General features: G+C 44.9%; 1 protein-coding gene across 1 annotated transcript in view; it reads left to right on the top strand.

Annotated features, from left to right (window-relative positions):
- Positions 1 to 26,482, top strand: part of NTN1 (netrin 1) — a 131,266-nt gene that overhangs the window by 46,323 nt on the left and 58,461 nt on the right. The window contains 1 exon segment of the mRNA XM_073606992.1: positions 13,246 to 13,434. Coding sequence (XP_073463093.1) covers positions 13,246 to 13,434 — 189 coding nt within the window.

Genomic DNA, 26,482 nt, shown 5'->3' with positions numbered 1-26,482 from the left:
GTGCCAGAACCAACATTGCTATACCATTCTTCATTCCAGATTAAAGTAGACTGGCTCTTGTGCCAAATGTAGTATATGGCAGTCTTTCAAACCTGTGCTGTGCCATATCTTCTTCTTTCTATTTGCTGCATCCTCAATCAGCCTTCTAAGGAAGGTTTTGATTGGTGGCTTTGCGGAACATTTAGGTCAGGGTTGTCAAACTCAATTGCCTTGTGGGCCGCATCAGCATAATGGTTGCCCTCAAAGGGCTACTTGTATGTGGAAGACTATAGCACCCCACCCCCCCTTTACATCAGATGTCAAGAGCTTCCCACCATCCAAAGTCAAGAGACACCCACCCTCCCTCCCTTAAATCACAGTGCACCTCCCATACCTTGTGCTTCTGCTGAGAAGAAGCTTAGGGCAGAGCTGGGAAGCAGAAAGTGCAGGGTCTGGAGGAGGACCAGAGGAGGGCTGGAGTCAGCTGCTGTAGTCTGCTGAAACCAGGGGAGGCGGAGACGAGGGGGTGCTGCGACTGCACAGAAAGGAAGACTCCTGCCAGTGATGAAAAGAACGGGGTGGGGTGGGGGGCAGGGATGAGCCTGTCTGCGGCTGCACTGAGAACTGCATGATCTGGTGAAGGAGTTCTGTCCTCTCTGCTGCTGACTGCTGAGGCAAGGTACGGGCAGAGACAAGGGACGTGCCACAGCTGCAGGAGAGGTGCAAGGGCCTCCTGAAATGTCAGATTCGGCCTGCGGGCCTTGTGATTGACACATGTGGTCTAGGTACTTTCCATATGTGAGATGCAGCAAGAAGCCTGCAGTTGGTGTGCCAAAAAAAACCCCTCTTTTGCTGCATAAGAATCAGGGGTTTCCGAGGTCTACAAATGACATTCAACGGGGAATAGGGTGGAGTGAGGAGCTACAGCAATGGATGGAAAACTGGAGCCCCTGAGCAAGTCCAATGTGTGTGGTGGGAACCTTTGAACTTGGGTGATCTTCCCACTGAAGTGACAGAAGTACCTGGTGGGCTGTTGGATCTGCCAGCACCTATTCATTCTGTATATAAAATGACTACATACAATATACACAACATGACGTAAAATAGGATCAAACTTATTCTGTCTAAATACGGCATCTCCTTGGCTTTACAAATTTGCGTCAGATAGACGGGCTGTCCCAGCACAGTATTTGGCTCTCCACGCTACATGTAGTACAGTATAATCAACGTTTTATTTTTCCTGCGGTCAAACATCCAAGTTGAGTGTTAAATATTTGGAGAGCTAATTTAGATTCCAGCAAAATGTATTTTTTCTGTAACTCTAACCTGTAAACTGCTTTACGAATTTAAGCTGGCATGAGAGGAGGAAAAACGATCAGCGTGCAAATTATCGTCGGATGACGAGGAAAGGACGCTGAATAAAAAAAAAAACAATAAAGGCAGAGATTACTGTAACTGAAATAAGGGCTCCTAGTGGGAATGTCCCAATGGACCAGGCCTGGGTCTACTTTGCTTCTTAAGGCAACAGCAGTGCACTGGGGAAAGCTGTCAGCTACGTCAGGAAAAGATCACCGAAGCGCTAAAATATAATTTATACTTTAGGGGCCACAGAAAGCCCACAGCGGGGCTGGAAGTGTTGCTCTTGTTTTGCAGTTGGCAACCTCTGGGAGACGTTTTAGAATGCAGTTATAGATCCATACCGGGAGCCAACGCAGTGGCCCTTTACAATGCCGGGCGTTGTTCCAGGAAAGGATATTTTTTTATTGTTGTTATATTTTGAGTGATGGTTACAAATGATACAGTGGAAGTATCGTCTTTTGCTGAAGTTTTGTCCAACATTCAAATTTAGAAATGTTATTGTATAATGAAATAAAAGAACGTGGGGCACTTTAGGGATAACACCGACTTTACTGGTCAGGGGAGAATCATAGTTCAAAGTTCTGAATAAAAGTCTTAAAGTTTTTCATAGGTAGGTTGTGGTTTCATGGTCTATTAGCGGATAGGCTATGAATATGGATTCTACTGATCAGATAGGCTGCTTTCTCATGAATATGAAGGGTCTCGGTGATGTCACTGTTCTCTAGTGATTGGATAGGCTGTGTTCTCATGAATATGAAGGGTCTCGGTGATGTCTCTGGTCTCTAGTGATGGATAGGCTGTGTTCTCATGAATATGAAGGGTCTCGGTGCTGTCACTGGTCTCTAGTGATGGATAGGCTGCGTTCTCATGAATATGAAGGGTCTCGGTGCTGACTCTGGTCTCTAGTGATTGGATAGGTTGTGTTCTCATGAATATGAAGGGTCTCGGTGCTGTCACTGGTCTCTAGTGATTGGATAGGTTGTGTTCTCATGAATATGAAGGGTCTCGGTGATGTCACTGGTCTCTAGTGATAGATAGGCTGTGTTCTCAGGAATATGAAGAGTCTCGGTGATGTCACTGGTCTCTAGTGATTGGATAGGCTGTGTTCTCATGAATATGAAGGGTCTCGGTGATGTCACTGGTCTGTAGTGATTGGATAGGCTGTGTTCTCATGAATATGAAGGGTCTCGGTGATGTCACTGGTCTGTAGTGATGGATAGGCTGTGTTCTCATGAATATGAAGGGTCTCGGTGATGTCACTGGTCTCTAGTGATAGATAGGCTGTGTTCTCATGAATATGAAGGGTCTCGGTGATGTCACTGGTCTCTAGTGATAGATAGGCTGTGTTCTCATGAATATGAAGGGTCTCGGTGATGTCACTGGTCTCTAATGATGGATAGGCTGTGTTCTCATGAATATGAAGAGTCTCGGTGATGTCATTGGTCTCTAGTGATTGGATAGGCTGTGTTCTCAGGAATATGAAGAGTCTCGGTGATGTCACTGGTCTCTAGTGATTGGATAGGCTGTGTTCTCATGAATATGAAGGGTCTCATGATGTCACTGGTCTCTAGTGAATGGATAGGCTGTGTTCTCATGAATATGAAGGGTCTCTGTGATGTCACTGGTCTCTAGTGATTGGATAGGCTGTGTTCTCATGAATATGAAGGGTCTCTGTGATGTCACTGGTCTCTAGTGATGGGATAGGCTGCATTCTCATTAATATGAATTATCAGTTCAGCTTTTTCTAGGCTGCATGGATGAGTGACCGCACATGGCTGGTGCCACCACCATACCTTTATTTTATAGCTCTGTGGTTTTTAGATGTAAAACTCCTGTACAGATGTGGAAAGTCAGTACGCCGTGACATTGAACACAGCTGAGATGATTTATGCAGTGGCATTTTGCATTAAAATTTTTAGCTCTTGGGGGAAGCAGACATGGGGTTTGTGTTACACACTGTTTGAATCTGGACAGCTGCCAATGTTATGAGAACAAGGGTTGACCAAGGGTGTGATGTACAACTGGACATGAGCAGGCTTAGAACCTGTCTCCTTTGGAAACAATCTATCTTCCATACTGGGTGGGGGGGCACTCTTTTACTAGGTATCGTTTATCATACAAAAGGTACCAGCAGTTCCATTTTTTTTTGGCAGAAAATTTTAGTGGTGACAAATGAATACTTTTAAATAAAGCTGTGACAGAAGAACAAATTTTCTTCAGCTTTGGAAAATGCTTTGAGGGGGGGGGGGGGGGGGGGGCACAAGGCAAGTTGTAAGGGGATTAATATGTTACAGGCTCTATTCCTGGGTAGAAATTTAATGTATGAGTCTTCCCGAAAAACATCTAGGTCAGCCTGGTGTCACATGGCGTCCTGAGTACACAAACCGGGGCAAGAGACAAACAAGGCATGGTCCTACAAAACCCAAAGACAGGAACTCATGATGGAAATGGATGACTATGCTGTGGGGGATAAATCGTGTTGTATTTGGACTTCCTCATCCAAAATAATGCCAGCAGTTCATATTTTGTGCTAAAACATAAATATTTTAATGGCGGCATCATTCAACTATACCTTCCATTATATAAAACAGAGATAATTATTTGGAATAAATCAGGCAGGCCCTTGCACTACATTGTTGTTGGTAGATCTAAAGAGGTTGTACATCCAGAGTGCAACATGTATTGTGAGCTTTAGGCCTCGTTCACACAGGCGCACTTAAAGTGATTGTAAAGGCAGAAGGTGCATTTCATGCAATAAGCCCCCCTCAGCCCCCCTAATACTTACCTGAGCCCCATCTCTGTCCAGCAATGTCCACAAGTGCCCCCGGCCCTCTGATTGGCTGAGACACAGCAGTGGTGCCATTGGCTGTCGCTGCTGTCAATCAAAGTTTGCCAATCAGGAGGGAGAAAGGGGGCAGGGCTGAACCGGGGCTGCATGTCTGAATGGACACATGGAGCTATGGCTCGGCTCGGGTGCCCCCATAGCAAGCTGCTTGCTGTGGGGGGGGGCACTAAGCAGGAGGGAGGGGCCAGGAGCACCAAGAAGAGGAGGATTGGGGCTGCCCTGTGCAAAACCACTGCACAGAGCAGGAAAGTATAACATGTTTGTTAGTTTTATAGAAAAAAAAACCCTGAGACTTTACAATCACTTTAAGCACACACCCGTACGAAGGGTCATGTTTGCCTGCACAGGGAAGCACAGTTGTTACAGGCATCCCAGGTCAGGCAGTCCCATTCATGTCTTTTGGGATTCAGCGGCTGCATGGACACAGCCGCTTCTCCCATCTGATATACATGCAGATGATGGGTGTCCACCGAACATAAACTGAGATCAGAGACACGAACCCACACAGCTGTCAAATCGGGAGCAGCGTCTGTGTCTGTGGAGCCTCTGTGTCCCAATTGACATCAATGGAACTGCCTGCATGAAGATGCACAGAATAATTGTGCATCCCTATGTGGGCAAACACAGCCCTTGGACAGGCCAGTTTTCAGCTTTCAGTGCTTTCACACTTTGAATGACAATTGCGCGGTCATGCTACACTGTACCCATATGACATTTTTATCATTTTTTTTCACACAAACAGAGCTTTCTTTTGGTGGTATTTAATCACCACTGGGGGGTTTTATTTTTTGCTCAACAAACGAATAAAGGGAAAAAAAAATGTTAACCCCCCCCCCACTTTTCATAGTTTGTTATAAAATTTGCCAAACAGGTAATTTTTCTCCTTCACTGATGTGTGCTGATGAGGCTGCACTGATGGGCACTGATAGACACTGGTAAGGCGACACTGATAGGTGGCACTGATGGGCATTGATGAGGCGACACTGGTGGGTACTGATCAGGAGACACTGATGAGGCTGCACTGATAGGTGGCATTGATGAGCACTGATAGGTGGCACTGATGGGAACTGACAGGTGGCACTGATGGGAACTGATAGGTGGCACTGATGGGAACTGATAGGTGGCACTGATGGGAACTGATAGGTGGCACTGATGGGAACTGATAGGCGTCACTGATGGGAACTTACAGGTGGCACTGATGGGAATTGACAGGTGGCACTGATGGGAACTGATAGGCGGCACTGATGGGAACTTACAGGTGGCACTGATGGGAATTGACAGGTGGCACTGATGGGAACTGATAGGCGGCACCTAAGGGCACTGATGGGAACTGACAGGTGGCCCTGATGGGAACTGATAGGTGGCCCTGATGGGAACTGATAGGTGGCACTGATGGAAACTGATAGGTGGCACTGATGGAAACTGATAGGTGGCACTGATAGACACGGGTAGGTGGCACTGATGATTAGGCACTGATTGGCAGCACTGATGGGCACTAATAGGTGGCACAGGTGGGCTCTGGTTAACAGTACTGATAGGCACTGCTTGGGAGCACTATGATCATGTGATCAGCTGTCATTGGCTGACAGATGATCACATGGTAGAGGGTCGGGATCGGCCCTTTACTCCAATCTGTGATCAGCCAAGTCCCAAGGACTCAGTGATCACAGAGCGCGCCACCACGGAAGGACGTCCATGTATGCCCTCCCGGCAATTTAAGCTTGCGCTCTAGTCGTCTCTCAGCTATAGCGCGGGCTTCAAGCAGTTAATGCATTCTCTGCCATTCTATCGCCTGCAGTGATAATCAAGTAGCAAAAAATCTGAAAGGGCGGTTGAACAGAAGTCAAACTGTAGATTTAGCCGCAGTGGCCATACACGGATTAAAATGTGTCCGGTCCCTGCTTGAACCGGCCGAATTTTCGATCCATGTATGGCCAGATTTACAGTTTGTTCTCTTTAGCAAGCAGCCACAGTAGAGAAGCCTGTCCCCTGCCAATATGCTGCAGAAAAAGAACATTGCTCTTTGTGTGGAAACAGTAGTATCTCTGCAAAGATTCTGGCACACTCCCAGCTGAATCAGAGCTCTTTACTCATCAGGGAGCATAGTCTTTGCTGGTTGCAGAGCCATAGGTTAAACTTAGCTGGGGTGTATTGTACCTCTGCAGCGAGACCACTGCTTACACAGTGTCTGTCTCTACAGTGTTCTGGCAGGTCACAGGCTTTTCCACTCAGTCTGAAGAACACAAATGTTTAAGATTTTGTACATCTTTTGATTTAATACATCTGGAATGTATTTAGCTGATTAAAATGAAAAGTTCAGTTGGGCTTTAACAGTACACATGTACGCCAAGTGAGATGTTACCTAGACAGAAGATAAAGCTGTTAGGAGGAGAGTCTCAGTCCATGCCACCAGCTTGGATCTGTGAGGTGCCCAGAAATCTGCCCGGGAATCGATCCTCTTGTTGTTGCTGTATAAAGGAAAGCAAACAACGACAGTAACCGATTATTTCCTAGTTTCTAGGAGGGAATTCTACATTCCCAACGTTCTTGAGATGCAGATGGAAAATGATTGCCGTAAGTCACTTTCATCCTCGGCCAAGTGTCTGTAATGACCTTACGGCATCGTAAAAATTTGACGTGCGGTCTCTCTGCCCAGAAAAAAAAACCAAGCCGAGCAAAATCATCGGTGCCATTTATACATTGTGGTGTATTTATGGGGCTTAATCATCATTCGGAGAGAGCGAGCGCTCCACCAGAACCGAATAATGTAATAAACAGCGAAATAAAACACGAGGCTTCATGATGTCATGTTTGTCAAACACTGGAGCAAACTTCCCAGAACTAAATTTTACCAAAACATTGAAGTCGAAGTTTTAGAAATCTTTGGAATTTTACACATTCGTCTGCAAATTTTGTATAAGATTTGCCTATAGATTTACAAATATATACAAAGGAAAACCTCTGCCTTTAAGTTTTTACAAACTGAATTTGTTACTAAGGCTCGGTTCACACGGGGGCGACTTGTCAGGCGACCTAGCCGCCTGACAAGTCGCCTCCCGTTCTGTACTATGGAACCATTCTAATCGGAGCGACGCAATTCGCTCCGACTTAGAAGAAAGGTTCCTGTACTACTTTGGGGGCGACTTGCATAGACTTCTATACAGAAGTCGTCTTGCAAGTCGCCCCGGCAGTCGTGTGCAGGTCGCCTCGGTGAGGCGACCTGCAAGTCGTGCCACGTCTAGTGTGAACCGGCACTAAGGGAGCCGATCATCAGAAAGCATTTTCTGCTACACTGCCCACCTTGTTCCTTTAATCTCACCAATGGTGGCAGGAAGGTAAAAATACCAAAGAGATGAAAGTTTCTTGGTGGAAGGGAAGGGTCAGTCAATCAGCATTCTCTTCCCTTTCTCTGACTTTTGGCTAAGATCAAGTATTTGTTCTAAATAAATTGTTCTTATCAGTTTTCGATAGCCAGAACAGATTGCCCCCTATATCGAGGGGGGTGGGGACTGTCTGGTATTCAGCCTGATATAATAAAGTGGGAATGGTAGGAGGTCCTTTTTCCTCCCGGGTTGATTCTAACCAGGAGCACCAGGCTTGCCCCCGGTTGATGTCAAGGCTATCCCTAAGCTTCCTGGGTTCTAATGCCTTCCTGGTAGGGATGGTGCTGCGCTGGTCTGGCCAGGGGCCGGGCTGAGAGAAGCCTGCAGAGTACGTGCCCCAGGAAAGGCAGTTCAGGGAGGCCGTAAATTCTTGTGGAGCTTACAATATTTTTATTCTGGTCCAAAAGACCCATCATTGTCTAGCACATTGGCATTTTTTGAAGCACTTATCCACTTTCCCCCACCCTTTTTTTATTTGCTGTATGTCACTTGTATATTTTACACAGCATGTATACACTTTACTCACCCCCGACTAGTATGGTGTAAGTCCTCGGACTTGCCCTGAAAGTCTCGGGGGGGGTGGCCTTTTGGTCAGGTTCTCCCTTTCCCATGGAGTCTCCTTTTAGTACTTGGGTTGGCTTTGCTTTGGCAGGCCTCCTGAGGAAAGGGGTCCATCTGGTTTCGGATCGGTAGACTATGGGTACCTCAGTTCCTGTCAGGAGCCTTGTGCCCCGGGGGGGGGGGGGGGGGGGGATCAGAGCTAGCATCCTTTCTCTTTGGAGGAGGACAATTGCCTTTGGGTCAGGTTCTTCCTTTCCCATGGGGTCTCCTTTTAGTACTTGGGTTGGCTTTGCTTCGGCAGGCCTCCTGATGAAAGGGGTCCATCTGGTTTCGGATGGGTAGACCATGAGTACCTCAGTCCCTGTCAGGAGCCTTGTGCCCTGGCTGGGGGGATCAAGGCTAGCATCCTTTCTCTTTGGAGGAGGACAATGGCCTTTTGGTCAGGTTCTCCCTTTCCCACAGGGTCTCCTTTTAGTACTTGGGTTGGCTTTGCTTCGGCAGGCCTCCTGATGAAAGGGGTCCATCTGGTTTCGGATGGGTAGACCATGAGTACCTCAGTCCCTGTCAGGAGCCTTGTGCCCCGGGGGGGGGGGGGGGGGGGGTCAGGGCTAGCATCCTTTCTTTTTGGAGGAGGACAATGTGTACACCCTGTGCACTTATTGTGTTACTTCACTTTTGTGTTCTCACTTTTTTTATGCATCGAGTGAAGGTGTTGTGAGTGTTTCACTACACCGCAAAGCTTCAAAAAAAGAAAAAAAAATTTAAATCTGGTGACCAAACTGCTAGGGTTTTTGGTCATACGACCAGCTGCTGTGGGATTCCAAAGTAGCGATTTCGCATCTTCTGCTATTCAGGGCAGGAAAGCAGAGGTCCCATTCTGACTGAATGCTTTGAAGCAAGTTTCAGTTGTCCAAAAGGAATATTGGGGAGATATTGGGCTTTGAGTTTGTTGCTCCATCGCCCATGTGCAACTGTTGCTGCTTATAAATCAATGAGCTGCTTTTCAGTTTCCTAACATGAAAGGTTTATCATTTTGCTTGCTACTGTGCATTTTTTTTTTTTTTGAGCCATGCATCTTGGATATATTGGTCTAATAGTCTGTTTACTTTACAAGGGATTTTTCACTTTGCAAATAATACCCAATCACATGCAAGCAAAATATATATATATATATTTTTTTTTTTTTTTGCGTGCACATAATTGGATGATGGAAGTCAGCAGAGCTTTACTTCATTCACTTAGTTAAGAAAAAAAATATCTTGTAAAGTAAACAGCCTATTTGAATTCAGTAGGTCAGTCCCATTGTCCTCACTGTTTAAATGTTTTGACTCTTTTTATTCTTCTTTTTCTAATATTACATTTCAATAAAATATATTGTATAGAAAATAAATGAGCTTTCAGTGGCTCTAAAATGCAAGTTTTCACAGCACTAGGTTCAACGCTGGACCAGAGAGCTCTGAAAACTGACATTTAAAGAGACCCTGTAGTGATATAGTGGTTGACGGGAGGAACCACAGTGCCCAGCAGGGGATATTCCTAAAGGTCCAAGGGCTTCTTCGAGAATGCCAAAAATTTAGCACGCCATCCACATAAGAGTTCTTCTCTTTTTGTTCATTACTGTTTAATTTTTTTTTGTATGATCCACTGAAGCTCTATCTTGAAGTAAAAAAGATTCTTAAAATGCAAGTTGTCTGAGCATTAGGCCCAATTAATGAGCAGAGGGCTCCTAATATTTGCATGTAGCACTAAGGTTTACACTAAAGAATTTGTCCTCCTAAGCTATTCCATGACACCTACAAGAATATCTTTTCTGGAACGTCCCTCTTCCCAACACCCTTTGTGTTTATTGAGACAACCTGTCACTCGGCACATCACCAGCACATCCCCCCCCCCACCCCACCCCAACCCCCCCAAGTCTCTTCGCCCCTCCTGTTTTCGACAGCTCTTTTCTAACCTTGTCAAGGAGCTACCATCACAGCATGAGAAGGACTGCTTGTTGTGACAGCAGCTCAGCGCCTGATAGCAGGAATTCCTGAGGCTGGACCTTCATAGTCACTGACCTGACAAATTGTTTGTAGGACTTTAGGCATCAAACCGGAACTTTCACAACAAATCTTTCAATGGGCTTACCTGTTAGTGCATTGCTTTGATTCCAAAAGTGGTTTGCGCAGAAAGAGAACATGTGCAGAGTAACGACAGATGAAAGGTCAACATTCCTCATTCGTTGGATGGAGGCAAAAGTGGTCCATGTCATCCTGGCACTTTGTGCACCAAAACTGGATATAAACATTGAGATAAAATCAATGTAACTGAAAATGTAGGTTTATATTTAGGAGAACTCAGCCTATCCATTTATTAGAGACCAGTGACATTATCAAGACCCTTCATATTCATGAGAACACAGCCTGTCCATTTACTAGAGACCAGTGACATCACCGAGACCCTTCATATTCATGAGAACGCAGCCTATCCAATCACTAGAGACCAGTGACATCACTGAGACCCTTCATATTCATGAGAACACAGCCTATCCATCACTAGAGACCAGTGACATCTCCGAGACCCTTCATATTCATGAGAACACAGCCTATACATCACTAGAGACCAGTGACATCTCCGAGACCCTTCATATTCATGAGAACACAGCCTATCCAATCACTAGAGACCAGTGACATCACCGAGACCCTTCATATTCATGAGAACGCAGCCTATCCATTCACTAGAGACCAGTGACATCACCGAGACCCTTCATATTCATGAGAACACAGCCTATGCATTCACTAGAGACCAGTGACATCACCGAGACTCTCCTTATTCATGAGAACACAGCCTATCCATCACTAGAGACCAGTGACATCACAGAGACCCTTTATATTCATGAGAACACAGCCTATCCAATCACTAGAGACCAGTGACATCACCGAGACCCTTCATATTCATGAGAACACAGCCTATCCATCACTAGAGACCAGTGACATTACCGAGACTCTTCTTATTCATGAGAACACAGCCTATCCATTCACTAGAGACCAGTGACATCACCGAGACCCTTCATATTCATGAGAACACGGCCTATCCATTCACTAGAGACCAGTGACATCACCGAGACCCTTTCATATTCATGAGAACACAGCTTATCCATTCACTAGAGACCAGTGACATCACCGAGACCCTTCATATTCATGAGAACATAGCCTATCCAATCACTAGAGACCAGTGACATCACAGAGACCCTTTATATTCATGAGAACACAGCTTATCCATTCACTAGAGACCAGTGACATCACCAAGACCCTTCATACTCATGAGAACACAGCCTATCCATCACTAGAGACCAGTGACATCACCGAGACCCTTCATATTCATGAGAACACAGCCTATCCAATCACTAGAGACCAGTGACATCACAGAGACCCTTTATATTCATGAGAACACAGCCTATCCAATCACTAGAGACCACTGACACCGGGACAAAATAACCTTTTTTTGAGCTGAAGAGACAGATCTTTAAACCATTGAACTTCGCATTAGTAAGGCTTCTACACTTGTCAGTGTCATTGTCCAGGGATTTGGGGCTGATAAAATGTTCAGCACTCCTGGGACAGATATCTGAGTCACATACACCCCCGCCAGACTCGGTGAGATATGTCACTGAGCTTTACGATAAGAGAAGTTCAATAGTCACACTTGCGTGCAGTCAGAGTTTGATGCTCTATGTGCTCTTGTAAAACGATGTTCAGTTTATTTTTAACTGTTCATGGCTTTTTACCACCAAGGAACCCTCAACATAACTTTCAGGTCTCAGGGAACTCCTGCTAATAATTACTATATCTACAGCTCACATCACATTAGCCTTGTGGCAAGTGGGAAGAATGTCCCTTACATTGGTGATCAGTGGGAAGAATGTTCCTTACATTGGTGATCAGTGAGAAGAATGTTCCTTACATTGGTGATCAGTGGGAAGAATGTTCCTTACATTGGTGATCAGTGAGAAGAATGTTCCTTACATTGGTGATCAGTGGGAAGAATGTTCCTTACATTGGTGATCAGTGAGAAGAATGTTCCTTACATTGGTGATCAGTGAGAAGAATGTTCCTTACATTGGTGATCAGTGAGAAGAATGCTCCTTACATTGGTGATCAGTGGGAAGAATGTTCCTTACATTGGTGATCAGTGAGAAGAATGTTCCTTACATTGGTGATCAGTGAGAAGAATGTTCCTTACATTGGTGATCAGTGAGAAGAATGTTCCTTACATTGGTGATCAGTGAGAAGAATGCTCCTTACATTGGTGATCAGTGAGAAGAATGTTCCTTACATTGGTGATCAGTGGGAAGAATGTTCCTTACATTGGTGATCAGTGGGAAGAATGTTCCTTACATTGGTGATCAGTGGGAAGAATGTTCCTTACATTGGTGATCAGTGGGAAGAATGCTCCTTACATTGGTGATCGGTGAGAAGAATGTTCCTTACATTGGTGATCAGTGGGAAGAATGCTCCTTACATTGGTGATCGGTGAGAAGAATGTTCCTTACATTGGTGATCAGTGAGAAGAATGTTCCTTACATTGGTGATCAGTGAGAAGAATGTTCCTTACATTGGTGGTCAGTGAGAAGAATGTTCCTTACATTGGTGGTCAGTGGGAAGAATGTTCCTTACATTGGTGGTCAGTGGGAAGAATGCTGCCCTCACAAATAGCTAATAGGGTCCTTGGTGTCGAAGGTTACTTATCAGGAAGGCAGAAACTGCTCATTGCTCAAAGACCTCCCATTGACCTCTGGAGGAACCCTGGTTGAGAAAGACAGGTCTAGGCCTTGTACATAATATTATTCCAGGACAATTTTCTGCATTTGCTGGGGTTGTTACCCTCCTGGCTATGCACTGTGGCTGGGGTGGTTGGGTGAATCATAAGATTGACTGACCAGCCATTTCAGCCGTTTCTTTCTAATTTGTTGCTGTATCATTCCACCTAAAAATACTACAAACTTGATGACGGAAAGATCCCCAATCCCTCCATGTTGGCGTGTTCCTGTATTCGTTGAGTGTAACGTGTCTTGTAGCAGTCACTGAACAGATTGCAAGCTCTTGACCTAACATGCTTCTTTCTGTCCTTCTGCAGCCTGCAACTGTAACCTGCATGCCCGCCGCTGTCGCTTCAACATGGAGCTCTTCAAGCTGTCTGGCCGCCGGAGCGGAGGGGTCTGCCTGAACTGCCGCCATAACACCGCTGGCCGCCACTGCCACTACTGCAAGGAGGGATACTACCGGGACATGACCAAGCCCATCACCCACAGGAAGGCCTGCAAAGGTGAGGAGCGCTAGGCCTGGCGGGATGTATGGGGAACGCAGTGTGATCTCTACATACGGCATGTCTGGACATCCACATTCTGTAGAACTGAAGTCAGTTCATTTTTTTTGTCTGCAGCTTTATTGTTCTTTTATATGTTTCAGCAAAGCTTCTGAAAATTGAGCCTTGTGGGTGGGGAGGAAGTTCATCACAGATCTTCTTGTGCGTTGGAGATCATTTTAATGCAGTATAAAAACCCAAAAGCAAGCATTGATTATATTGCAGCTTACTAATTTTAAGATGCAATGGCTGCATTCGGTTTTTCTTTTTTTCTTCTATTTTCATCTGGTGATCCAGCCAGCAAGTATGTCATTTTTTACAAGCACCCCAGCAGAATGTATCAGTTTATATGAGAAAAATAAACAGTGCACAGAGAAAACCAATACCCTCTGCAGCCATCTTTAAGTGGACAGGTTTGCATGGAACTTTCCCACATATAGGCTTATGGCACATTAGGGTTATTAACCTATTCTCTGGTTGCGCTAGGAGGTTTTTTTGTTTATTATCTGAGACAAACCATTTAAAGGAGAAGTGTGGCTAAAGCTAGTTTGGCTGTACTTCTCCTGTGGATCACAGGAGTGCAGTTTGTTCTGCACTCCTGTGACCTGTTTTCAGCAGACAGCGGACTAAAGCCCACTGCCGGCTGATGTCGCGGAGCCGGTCCATGCGACCTTATGGTCGGGATCCGCCCACATGACTGGACTGGACCGGATCGGTGAGCCCCTGAGAGCCTGAGTTCCCCTCCGCCCCCCTCCACAGCCCAGCGCTCCAGTGAGCACTGGAGGGGCAGAGCAGAGAGCCTGCAACTGACAGTCACCGGCTCTCTGCCCAGGGAGCTCTGAGAATGGAGCGATCTGCTGTGTTTGATCGCTCGGTTCTCAGCCTCAGAGCCAGCAGGGGGACAAATGCATTGGCTGTGACCGATTATAAAGCGTGAGCTGGAGTTTGGCTTCAATTTTTTAGTGCTAAATCTGCTAATTTAATACTACCCATCCCCTTAGACAATGCTGCTGTCTGCTGTGCCTCCTGTTCTTATTCCTTCAGAGTTGTGCCTCACTAAGACAGGAGGTATGTTATTGACCAGCAGGGCTGCTGTTAAAAATCATGGGGTCCCGTACAACCTACCTGGCAGAGCCCCCCCTCCTCCGAATATATCAAAACAATATTTTCACAAAAAAATACACTAAAATCATTATTAACGGACACAAACATAACAGAGAACCGGTATGAACAAGCCCTTTTTAAAATATTTTTGTTTCAATCTTTACACATTTTTAAAATATTTTTTTACATTTACAAAATTTTTTTTTTTTACGGAACAGGGAAGCCAGCAGCGCTGCGCAGGGGTGGGGGGTGGGTCTGCATGTTGACAGGGTGGATCAGAAGCAGGCAGAACTGAGAGGGGTATCGGCGCAGGTGAAGCAATTACATGAACGATGCCCTGTGTCTGTGACTCTCCCTGCAGCAGCTGAAATCTGGCAGGAGGGAGAGGTCTTTCAGCTGCTGCAGAGAGAGGCACAGGGCATCGTTCCTGTAGTTGCTTCCACTGCGCCGATACCCCTCTCCATTCTGCCTGCTTCTGATCTACTGGGCATCCTCCGCCCGACCACATTGATTCCCTCTGCTGTTTGGGCCCCACTGTGTACCAGGACCCCCTACAGGAGGACTGGTGGTCCGCCCCTATCAGTGGCCCTGCTGGCCAGAAAACCAGGTGAAAACAGAGGGGGGGGGGGGGGAGAAAACAAATGCAGCCGCCACATCTAATGATTGGTAAGCTGCAATGTGCTACATTTTTGATTTTGGGTTTAATACCGCTTTATTGACTGCTGGGATGAGATCCATTAGCCTGTTCTTTTCAATCAGTCTGACATTACCCACAGAGACAGGCAGGGGCACAAACACCGTCCAGCACGGCTAAGCAGGTTGTGAGAATATCTGTGGATTAACTTTAAAGGAAATAGAAACTTTTTGGTGCAGATTTAAAAATAAGTAACTTTAATACAAATAATATGTTTAATAGATTTAAATATATTTAAAACTAAATACAGAGAAAAAAAAACAAAATGTTGTCGCTCGCACACGACTGAATAGTTGAAGTGAATTTTCTTGATGCAGAATAAACTTTCACTTCGCTTAGTGAATGAGGTGCGTGGACTTCAATCATCCAATCATGTGTGAGCTAAAAATGATTTTTTTATTTTTTTTTTTCTCTTGCACATAATTGGGTATTCTTTTCAAAGTGAACTTGCTTTTAATCCTTTTGTAAATCAACCCCGATGTTCCTAGAAATTCCAGATTCCGCTGCCTGGCGTAGAAGGGCGTGGAGTGTCGCGGCGTGCACCTGGCCGCCCTCTCCTCTTATAAAGCCATTCTCTCTCTCTCTATCGGGCTGCTGTGAACCTCCTGCACTGCTGGCAGGCAAACTGTTAAATTCCAGTGGCAGAGAAGGAGGTCAATGTTTCCCATATGTGCTATGTACACCCCCCCCCCCTTCCTCCAGCCCAGCACAGGTGTGCATACCATTGGACAGTGCCTTGCATTGAACAGGTTAAGCAGAGAATGGAAAGGGGGGGGGGGGTTGAGAGTCGGCTACAAAGGCTGCAAGCTTTGACGAATGGCCCCAGACATTGGGGAGAGAATCCCATTGAGGACAAGGGGGGTGGGGGGTGGGGAGGGGGCAGGTTAATCTACCTGCAAACATCAGAGAGCGACGGCGAGGGCACGTGAGTGTGTGTCTGCAGGTGTTGGCTGCCCGAGGTTAGCCGGTTCCCACAATCGCACGCAGACGTCAGCGCGGTTCTGCCGGTAAAATGACTATTGTGTTTGGGGGTATGTGGTGAGCAGAGAGGCCGGCATACCGCAGAATGTACAAGAGAATGTTACATATATATATATAAAATTCAGATATTATCGCAGATAGTGGGCCGGTCGCAACTGTGAATATCTCATGTGGGTTTTAGCTGTCAGAACCAGGGATATGCAATTAGTGGACCTCCAGCTGTTGCCAAACTACAAGTCCCATCATGCCTCTGCCTCTGGGTGCCATGCTTGTGGCTGTCAGTATTGCTATGCCTCATGGGACTTGTAGTTCTGCAACAGCTGAAGGTCCGCTAATTGCATATGTCTGATTTAAACGTGCGTACAGAAATTCTAAAAAAAAAAAACGTTCCTCAGAGCCCTTATTAAAGGCTAATAGACTGTTGCACTTTGCAAAGTTGCAGTTGCTCTAGAGCTTAGTAAATGAGGGGAAGCTCTGCTGACTTCCATCATCCAATCATGTGGAAGGAAAAAAATGCTGTTTTTTTTTATTATTATTATTCTCCTTGCATGTGATTGGATACTTTTTGCAAAGTGACACTTCATCTCATTTACTAAGCTCTGGAGCAACTGCACTTTGCAAAAGTTTATTTGCCTTTAGTGAATCAAACTCATTGGGGTTGATTTACCAAAGGCAAATAGACTGTTGCACTTTGCTGCTCCAGAGCTTAGTAAATGAGGTAAAGCTTTGCAAAGAGTACCCAATCACGTGCAAGGAAAAAAAAAAACAGCATTTTTGCTTGCACATGATTGGATGGTGGAAGTCAGCAGAGCTTCTGTTAATTTACTAATCTCTGGAGCAACTGCTGTTTGCGAAGTGCAGAGTTTATTTGACTTCAGTAAATCAAACTCATTGAGTCAAATAATTTTGTTTGAAATTCCTTAAAATTTCACGCAATTCTGATACATGAATGGAATCCTAAATGTATTAAACGGGTTTCTTTTGTGCTCAGAACATGAAAATTACAATATGTACACCGATACCGGTGCCGATACTAAGCATTTGCACGAGTATCGGTACTTGTGCGAATGCACCGATACTTAAAACCGATACCTACTGGCTCGGTTCTATCAGCTGTCAGCGGGATTCTCCAACGACATCCCCCCCCCCCCAGTGGGTGATGGACATGAACACCGGGCTGTTCATTCGCTGTTATCACACAACTGGGTGGGCTCACAGTACAATGCTCTGCGCCCCGAGCCCACACTTTCTTGAAGCCTATTAGAGCCCAGGGCTCTAATCACATGCTTCAAACCCCTATGTGTCCCCTATGTGTCCCTGCACCCCTATTGGACGGGCCGCCACTGGTGTGCGGGAAGGGGGAAGACGGGCATTTAGGGTAGTAGAGTGGAGAGCAGAAGTGCAGAACTAAGTGCACTCCTTAGTTCTGCACTTGTTAAATAACAAATTTCGGCAAATAAAAAATTCCTAATTTCACTCGCCCCTATCAGACACACAGAGAAGCAGACCTCTGCTGAGGAAATTCAGAAATTCAAATTATCTTTACTGGCACAAGAGAAAAATGTGAACTTTTTTTTTTTTTTTTTAAGATTTTTAAAATTTGGCCACATACAGTAAATTAAAAATCTAAAAGCTGCGTCATATTGCTGTGTACAAAACAGTCAACTTAACCCCTATGATGGAAACATATGGCAAATTAATGAAAGGGATTACATTATAGTTCTTATTTCAGATCAGTAGGATTCCCAGTGAACTTCCCAGTCAAGAAATGGTTTCTGAACGACCACCCATTATAAGCAGTAGTGCCTGTCATTCTGTGGATCCGGTGCTGCAGCATATTCAATGAGGAGCTCATAAAGTTTGGGCGCTTTTCATGTTAGATTTGGAGATGCCTTTCTCTGCATTTTTTGTAATGCGATTTTCAAACTCAGAAATGTAAATATATATAGAGGAAGATATAAAGAGGAAGATGTGATCTGCCTTCCAATGAAGAATGTTAAACAAGAACTGTCCAGAGCAGAGTTTCTCAACCAGGGTTCCTCCAGAACAGGGTTTCTCAACCAGGGTTCCATGAAACCTTATGATTCCTCCAGAGCAGGGTTTCTCAACCAGGCATCCATAAAACCGAACGGGTTCCTCCAGCACAGGGTTTCTCAACCAAGGTTCCATTGAACCCTAGGGTTCCTCCAGGACAGGTTTTCTCAACCAAGGTTCCATTGAACCCTAGGGTTCCTCCAGAGCAGGGTTTCTCAACCAGGGTTCCATGAAACCTTATGATTCCTCCAGAGCAGGGTTTCTCAACCAGGCATCCATAAAAACCCTAGGGTTCCTCCAGGACAGGGTTTCTCAACCAGGGACCCATGAAACTCCAGGGTTTCTGCAGATGTTGCTAGGGGTTTCTTGAGCAATGAGCAATTTCTGCCTTTGATCTTTTTAGCCATCTGTAAGAAAGTAATTCTTCTCAATGACCACAAGTGTAAGGAGCATTCTTCCCACTGACCATCACACTAATGTATCATGAGTTGTAAATATAGTAATTTTTAGAATGGGTTCCGAGACCAGAAAGTTATTTAAGGGTTCTTCTGTGTCAAAAAGGTTGAGAAAGGCTGGATCGGTGTATGAACCTCCTGACAATGTTTCAGGTAGTTTTTTCATGTCACTTACCTCTACAGACCTAGATACAGAATGTGTTTCTGATTTCCTGCATTTTAATACAAATTACCACAGTTTGGCCTAATAAACCAATGGTTAGATGATCTCCCCAGTGATGCTCAATGCCATGGCCTACAGATACAAGAGTGTGGTCTGTAAATCTGGCTCCTGAAAAAGAGTGTGGTCTGTAGTTCTGGCTCCTGAAAATCCAAAGTAATCATCATATTCTTAAATTGATTCCTAAAGACCTTCTATTACACCCAGAACAGAAGAAGAAAGCAGGTGTGGGGGAGGTTGTGCCGTATAAATGAATCATGGCGTGGTTTCAGCGCCAGTTACCTGGCCCTGCCAAGAGGCCGATCATGGTAAAGCACAATGTTTTCACTATGCTCTCTTTAGAAGTTTCCTGAAGTATCATCTTAATATTGTGACCCACGATAAATTCTTAGTGGCCTCTGCTCAGGCTAACAAGGTCCGATGAGCTGGATGCCGCTGACTAGTGAGGGTGCAGGCTGGGGAAAGGTTTGTCCAGACCAGGGGGTCTCCAAACTCTCTAAACAAAGGGCCAGTTTACTGTCCTTCAGACTTTAGGGGGGCTGGACTGTGGCCATCAGAAGTACAAAATGTCCCAGCATCAGTGGGGAGTAAACAATCCACCATCCTCAGTGTCAGTGGGAGGAATTGTGCCCGTCATTGGTGTCATTGGGAGGAATTGTGCTCCATCATTGATGTCATAGGTAGGAATTGTGCCCCATCATTGGTGTCATTGGGCCCCATTGTTAGTGTCAGAGGGAGGAATTGTGCCCCATCATTGGTAGGAATAGTGCCCCATCATTGGTGTCATTGGGAGGAACTGTGCCCCATCATTGGTTTCATTGAGAGGAATTGTGCCCCTTCATTGTTGCCATTGGGCCCTATTGTTGGTGTTATTTGGAGGAACTGTACCTTTCATTGGTGTATGTGAATAAAATAGTGCCCCACGAGCCAGATAAAAGCAAGCAAAGGGCTGCATCTGGCCCTCGGGCTGCAGTTTGGAGACTACTGTTCCAGACCCAAGACACGCTGTGGAAGTAGGAAGAGATATCCCAGCTGCCGCACACCTTGCCCTGGTTAGCAGGTAAAAGCAGCCTCAGCTGGATATATCCAGGCCATGCCCCCAACATGTTTCGCCCCGCCCCTGGGGACATGGCTTGGATGAATCAAGCTGAGGCTGCTATCCACTTGGGCTGGGTGAGGTATGTGGCGGCTTCTACATCATCTTAATATTGTTGCAAAAGATAATAATACTATTGTGTCATATAATGGCTGCTTGACCCTAATAGATTTCTGTTTTAAGATTTGTTAGTAAGGATCAGGACTGGCGGAGTTTGGTGCCTTTGCGGACCAGAGCAACCACTTTGTTTTTCCAGAAAGACACAAGGGTGTTGTCCTTGCCTCATCTACAAGGAACCGAGGCGGCTTTATCTTCCCATAAAAACATTATTTAATAACATTATTCCGTCCAACGGATTAACCTCCGCTTCCACCATATTGTGTTTCAGGCACAGAGACAATACTGTAATGAAATCCGTCACCTAAACTCTCTCTGACACCAAATTCCTTCCTGAAGAGGCCTGCAATCACAGGGTGGGCCCGATATTACTGCAAAACATCCCGGCTCTCCTCTACCATTCAATAAAAGGAGAATTATAAAGCCTAGATCTGGCTTTTTATATTAAAATGTTAAATACAAAGGGGGAGGTGATCCTCCTGTATGGCAGAAGCCTTGTACTGGGATATATGAGACGTCCAGCTTTCACTTCTTCTCCACCTGCTGCATCTTTGTTTCTTCATAAGATTAAAACAAACTTTTCTGTAGGAGGTTGGTGATTTACAGACCCCAAACAGCCAAGATGTTTAGACATCTGGATAACAGGGGGTTAGCCTGAGTGCTTCCATCTTGTCCCTGGGGAACACTTCATGTACACCAGTTAGCGATTTTTGCTTCCAATTTGTTCTCAGCAACTGCCTCCATCTTTTTCTTTATGAGGTAGCTTTGTTCAGCATCTAGCCTAACTAATTCCATCTTGTCCTTAGAGGGGGGCATTTTTACACCATACACCAGCCTTTCTGAGGTTGCTTGAGCAACAGTACGCCTAATCGTCTCTGTCCTGTCTTCAATTAGGCTTCTTGTCTAGCAGTTAACCTGAATGCTTCCATCTTGTCCTCAGTAGAGCTTATCAATTATGCTGACTGCCTCCATCTTGTTCTCGGTAAGGCTTTTTTCTTTTTTAAGCTTTGTGGTGCAGGCTTTAGTGTAGCAGTTAGATGGACTGCCTCCATCTTGTCCTTGCTAAGGCTTCTTCTTTGTAGCAGTTAGCTTGATTGCCACCAGATTGCCTCCATCTTGTCCTTAGGGAAGCATTTTCTGCACCAGTTACCTTAACTTCTTTTATTCTGCCCTTAGCAAGGTTTCCCTAGCAGCAGTAAGCCTAACTTTTTCCATCTTGTCTTCAATTAGTCTTCTTGTCTAGCAATTAGCCTAACTGCTTCCATCATGTCCTCAGTTTGACTTCTTGTGTACCAATTAAGCCGTCTGCCTCCACTTGGTCCTCAGTAGGGCTTCTTGTGGAAGAGTTAGACTGACTGCCTCCTTCTTGTCCTTACGAAACCTTCTTCTGAAATAGATAGACTTGCTGCCTTATTCTTGTCTTCAGAAATGATAGTTACATAGTTACATAGTAGGTGAGATTGAAAAAAGACACAAGTCCATCAAGTCCAACCTATGTGTGTGATTATATGTCAGTATTTCATTACATATCCCTGTATGTTGCGGTCATTCAGGTGCTTATCTAATAGTTACTTGAAGCTATCAATGCTCCCCGCTGAGACTGTCTGTGGAAGGGAATTCCACATCCTTGCCGCTCTTACAGTAAAGAACCCTCTACGTAGTTTAAGGTTAAACCTCTTTTCTTCTAATTGTAATGAGTGGCCACGAGTCTTATTAAACTCTCTTCTGCGAAAAAGTTTTATCCCTATTGTGGGGTCACCAGTACAGTATTTGTAAATTGAAATCGTATCCCCTCTCAAGCGTCTCTTCTCCAGAGAGAATAAGTTCAGTGCTTGCAACCTTTCCTCATAACTAAGATCCTCCAGACCCTTTGTTAGCTTTGTTGCTCTTCTTTGTACTCACACCATTTCCAGTACATCCTTCCTGAGGACTGGTGCCCAGAACTGGACAGCATACTCCAGGTGCGGCCGGACCAGAGTCTTGTAGAGCGGGAGAATTATCGTTTTATCTCTGCAGTTGATCCCCTTTTTAATGCCAATATTCTGTTTGCTTTGTTAGCAGCAGCTTGGCATTGCATGCCATTGCTGAGCCTATCATCTACTAGGACCCCCAGGCCCTTTTCCATCCTAGATTCCCCCAGAGGTTCTCCCCCCAGTCTATAGATTGCATTCATATTTTTGCCACCCAAATGCATTATTTTACATTTTTCTACATTGAACCTCATTTGCCATGTAGTCGCCCACCCCATTCATTTGTTCAGGTCTTTTTGCAAGGTTTCCACATGCTGCGGAGAAGTTATTGCCTTGCTTAGCTTAGTATCGTCTGCAAATACAGAGATTAAACTGTTTATCTCATCCTCCTGGTCGTTTATAAACAAATTAAATAGGATTGGTCCCAGCACAGAACCCTGGGGAACCCCACTACCCACCCCTGACCATTCTGAGTACTCCCCATTTATCACCACCCTCTGAACTCGCCCTTGTAGCCAGTTTTCAATCCATGTACTCACCCTATGGTCCATGCCAACGGACCTTATTTTGTACAGTAAACATTTATGGGGAACTGTGTCAAATGCTTTTGCAAAATCCAGATACACCACGTCTACGGGCCTTCCTTTATCTAGATGGCAACTCACCTCCTCATAGAAGGTTAATAGATTGGTTTGGCAAGAACGATTCTTCATGAATCCATGCTGATTACTGCTAATGATATTGTTCTTATTACTAAAATCTTGTATATAGTCCCTTATCATCCCCTCCAAGAGTTTACATACTATTGATGTTAGGCTAACTGGTCTGTAATTCCCAGGGATGTATTTTGGGCCCTTTTTAAATATTGGTGCTACATTGGCTTTTCTCCAATCAGCTGGTACCATTCCAGTCAATAGACTGTCAGTAAAAATTAGGAACAATGGTCTGGCAATTACTTGACTGAGTTCCCTAAGTACCCTCGGATGCAAGCCATCTTACATAGTTACATAGTTACATAGTAGGTGAGGTTGAAAAAAGACAGTCCATCAAGTCCATCAAGTCCAACCTATGTGTGTGATTATGTGTCAGTATTGCATTGTATATCCCTGTATGTTGTGGTCATTCAGGTGTTTATCTAATAGTTTCTTGAAGCTATCAATGCTCCCCGCTGAGACCACCGCCTGTGGAAGGGAATTCCACATCCTTGCCGCTCTTACAGTAAAGAACCCTCTACGTAGTTTAAGGTTAAACCTGTTTTCTTCTAATTTTAATGAGTGGCCACGAGCCTTGTTAAACTCTCTTCTACGAAAAAGTTTTATCCCTATTGTGGGGTCACCAGTCCGGTATTTGTAAATTGAAATCATATCCCCTCTCAAGCGTCTCTTCTCCAGAGAGAATAAGTTCAGTGCTCGCAACCTTTCCTCATAACCAAGATCCTCCAGACCCTTTATTAGCTTTGTTGCCCTTCTTTGTACTCGCTCCATTTCCAGTACATCCTTCCTGAGGACTGGTGCCCAGAACTGGACCGCATACTCTAGGTGCGGCCGGACCAGAGTCTTGTAGAGCGGGAGAATTATCGTTTTATCTCTGGAGTTGATCCCCCTTTAATGCATGCCAATATTCTGTTTGCTTTGTTAGCAGCAGCTTGGCATTGCCTGCCATTGCTGAGCCTATCATCTACTAGGACCCCCAGGTCCTTTTCCATCCTAGATCCCCCCAGAGGTTCTCCCCCCAGTGTATAGATTGCATTCATATTTTTGCCACCCAAATGCATTATTTTACATTTTTCTACATTGAACCTCATTTGCCATGTAGTCGCCCACCCCATTAATTTGTTCAGATCTTTTTGCAAGGTTTCCACATCCTGCGGAGAAGTTATTGCCCTGCTTAGCTTAGTATCGTCTGCAAATACAGAGATTGAACTGTTTATCCCATCCTCCAGGTCGTTTATGAACAAATTAAATAGGATTGGTCCCAGCACAGAACCCTGGGGAACCCCACTACCCACCCCTGATGATTCTTTTGAGGTAGTTATTTCATCTTGTTCTTATTGAGTTTTCTTTTGCAGCAATTGGCCTAACTGCCTCCATCTTGTCCTTATGAAGGCTTCTTGTTCAGATGTTGGCCATACTTTTTCCATTTTTATCTTCAGAAAGGTTTCTCCCAAACTTTCTCCATCTTGTTTTGAGAACATGTACATCTATGTTTTACTCTCAGTCTGTGTAGAACAGATACGTACACGACATTTCTGAAATAACTGCCCCATTCCCCACATCTTTTGTGCATCATACTCCGTCATCACCCCCTGCGCCCACATTCTGATTTTGTTACTTTTTTTGGTTGTCTGCTGAGCCAAATACATAATGTGACCTTTCAATATGTTCTTGTTTGACAAATATATATCAGGGTGACATGCCAGGTGTTACATATAGACGTACGTACATTACGCATTGCTCAGCGCACCTGTGCGATCCTGTCAGCAGGTGTATATTAACCTCTCCCTGGCCGCCCAGTGACAGTCCCTGACATTACAGGGTCACCGACACCCTGTGCAAAAAAAAAAAAAAAAAAGACCTGGGTGCATTGTTTTAAGGGAAACACACATTTTAGTCCTTTTTAACAGAAGTTTAGATACTTCACGGATGGCTTGCCGTCGGCCGTGTTAAAATTTATTGACACAAGGACAGGGTGACGCATGCAGCATTCAGATTACTGACATTTTCACTTGGCATTTTAAGCGCTCATAAAACATTCACCACCTTTTGTGAGCAGGAGAATGACACGAAGATTAAGCTGTCCAAACACTTTCAGTTTCCTGCTGTTCGCGTACGGTGTATCGAACAATTTTCAGCATGAACTCCTTCCCATTCACATATAATATGCGTACTATATAACTTTTTAATGATACATTAGATATATTACATTTTCCTAGACCTTGTTTTGCTTCTAAGACAGTTACAAAAAATGTCTCTTGTCAAGTGAAGCTGCAAATTTTATGAAGTAATGTGGAGAAAGTCACTGCAGGTTCCTCTAGGCATCAGATATCATATCCCCTGCAAGGCAATGGCCAAATGTGCACACTTGGACCACTTGAAGGTCCTTCCTCAGGCTCTTCTTGTTATAGGTTGACAATGCTCTACCAATGTCTCCCAATTATGCTCTTGGGTTACCAGCCTGTCCAATGAGCTTCCTATGGAGACTGCAAGTGGCTGTTTCAACACACGTGTAGGCATGGTCAACTGTTGTAAAAGAATAATGGGACAAGGGGGTGCGACCATCCTAAATGTAGATTTTTATGGGTCGAGGGGGCACAACCTTCTAAGTAACCACTGTTGTGACCATCAGGAAACCAGCCCCGAGGAACGTTATTCAGCCATCGTTGAAGCGCATGTAGACAGGAAGTGGCTGTGCCTTATGCCTGAAGTTTTCAAGGTGGCCTTGGGGCAGAACTGGATCTAGGACACAAGCATTAGATAGGTAAGTAGAGTTTTCCATAGAAAAGGTTGTCAGTCCAAACATTCCGATAGAGGCCGCTTTTCTTACTGGAACATGTATGGACTTTGTCAGGTGAAGAGTTACAGATGTTTCAGTGGTGCTAAGTGGCAGCTCCCAATTAACTATTATGGGCAACTGATGGTCCTAGATCAACAAAGCCTTTCCCATTCAGCTGAACAATACAAAAATAATAATACAAAAACACTACATGCACAACATTTCTGAAATTTTTCCTGCATTCCACACATCTTTTGAGTACCATATTCCTCTTCCTAGAGTCTGAAACCAGACAGAGAACTCCAGCGGTGAACGGGCTTCCAATGGAGATTACGTCTGGTCAAGTCCACATTCTTCTCAGATCACCACACCAGGACTGGAGGAGAGGGTCCCTGATGGTTCTTTTGAGCTCTAGTTCTGGTGTACTAAATTCTGATTATTGCTTACAACCCTGGACTATCTTCTTGGTCCTCTTGTTCAGGGTCTCCAAACTTTCTAAACAAAAGACCAGTTTACTGTCTGTCAGACTTTGAGGGGGCCGGGCTGTTCCTGGCGTAAGCAATTCCCCATCTATGGTATTAGGGGGAGAAATACTGCCCTGATTGTTGGTGTCAGTCAAAGGAATAGTGCCCCATCATTGGTGTTAGTGGCAGAAATAGTGCCCAATTCTTGGTGTCAGTGGCAGGAATAATGCCTCCAGAGCTGGATATAGGCAAGTAACGGGTGGCAGTTTGGAGACCATTGCTCTTCTTCCAGGTGCCTCGAGCACTTACCACAAACTCTGCAACATATAAGCAGAATTATGGTGATTCAATTTTGCCTACCAGTCTAGAATACCTTCCATTG

Source organism: Aquarana catesbeiana, linkage group LG12 (assembly GCF_042186555.1).
Source record: "Aquarana catesbeiana isolate 2022-GZ linkage group LG12, ASM4218655v1, whole genome shotgun sequence".
In the NCBI taxonomy this organism is placed as follows: Eukaryota; Metazoa; Chordata; class Amphibia; order Anura; family Ranidae; genus Aquarana; species Aquarana catesbeiana.
Note: the sequence above shows the minus strand (reverse complement) of the source record. Positions and strands in the feature narration are given on the sequence as shown.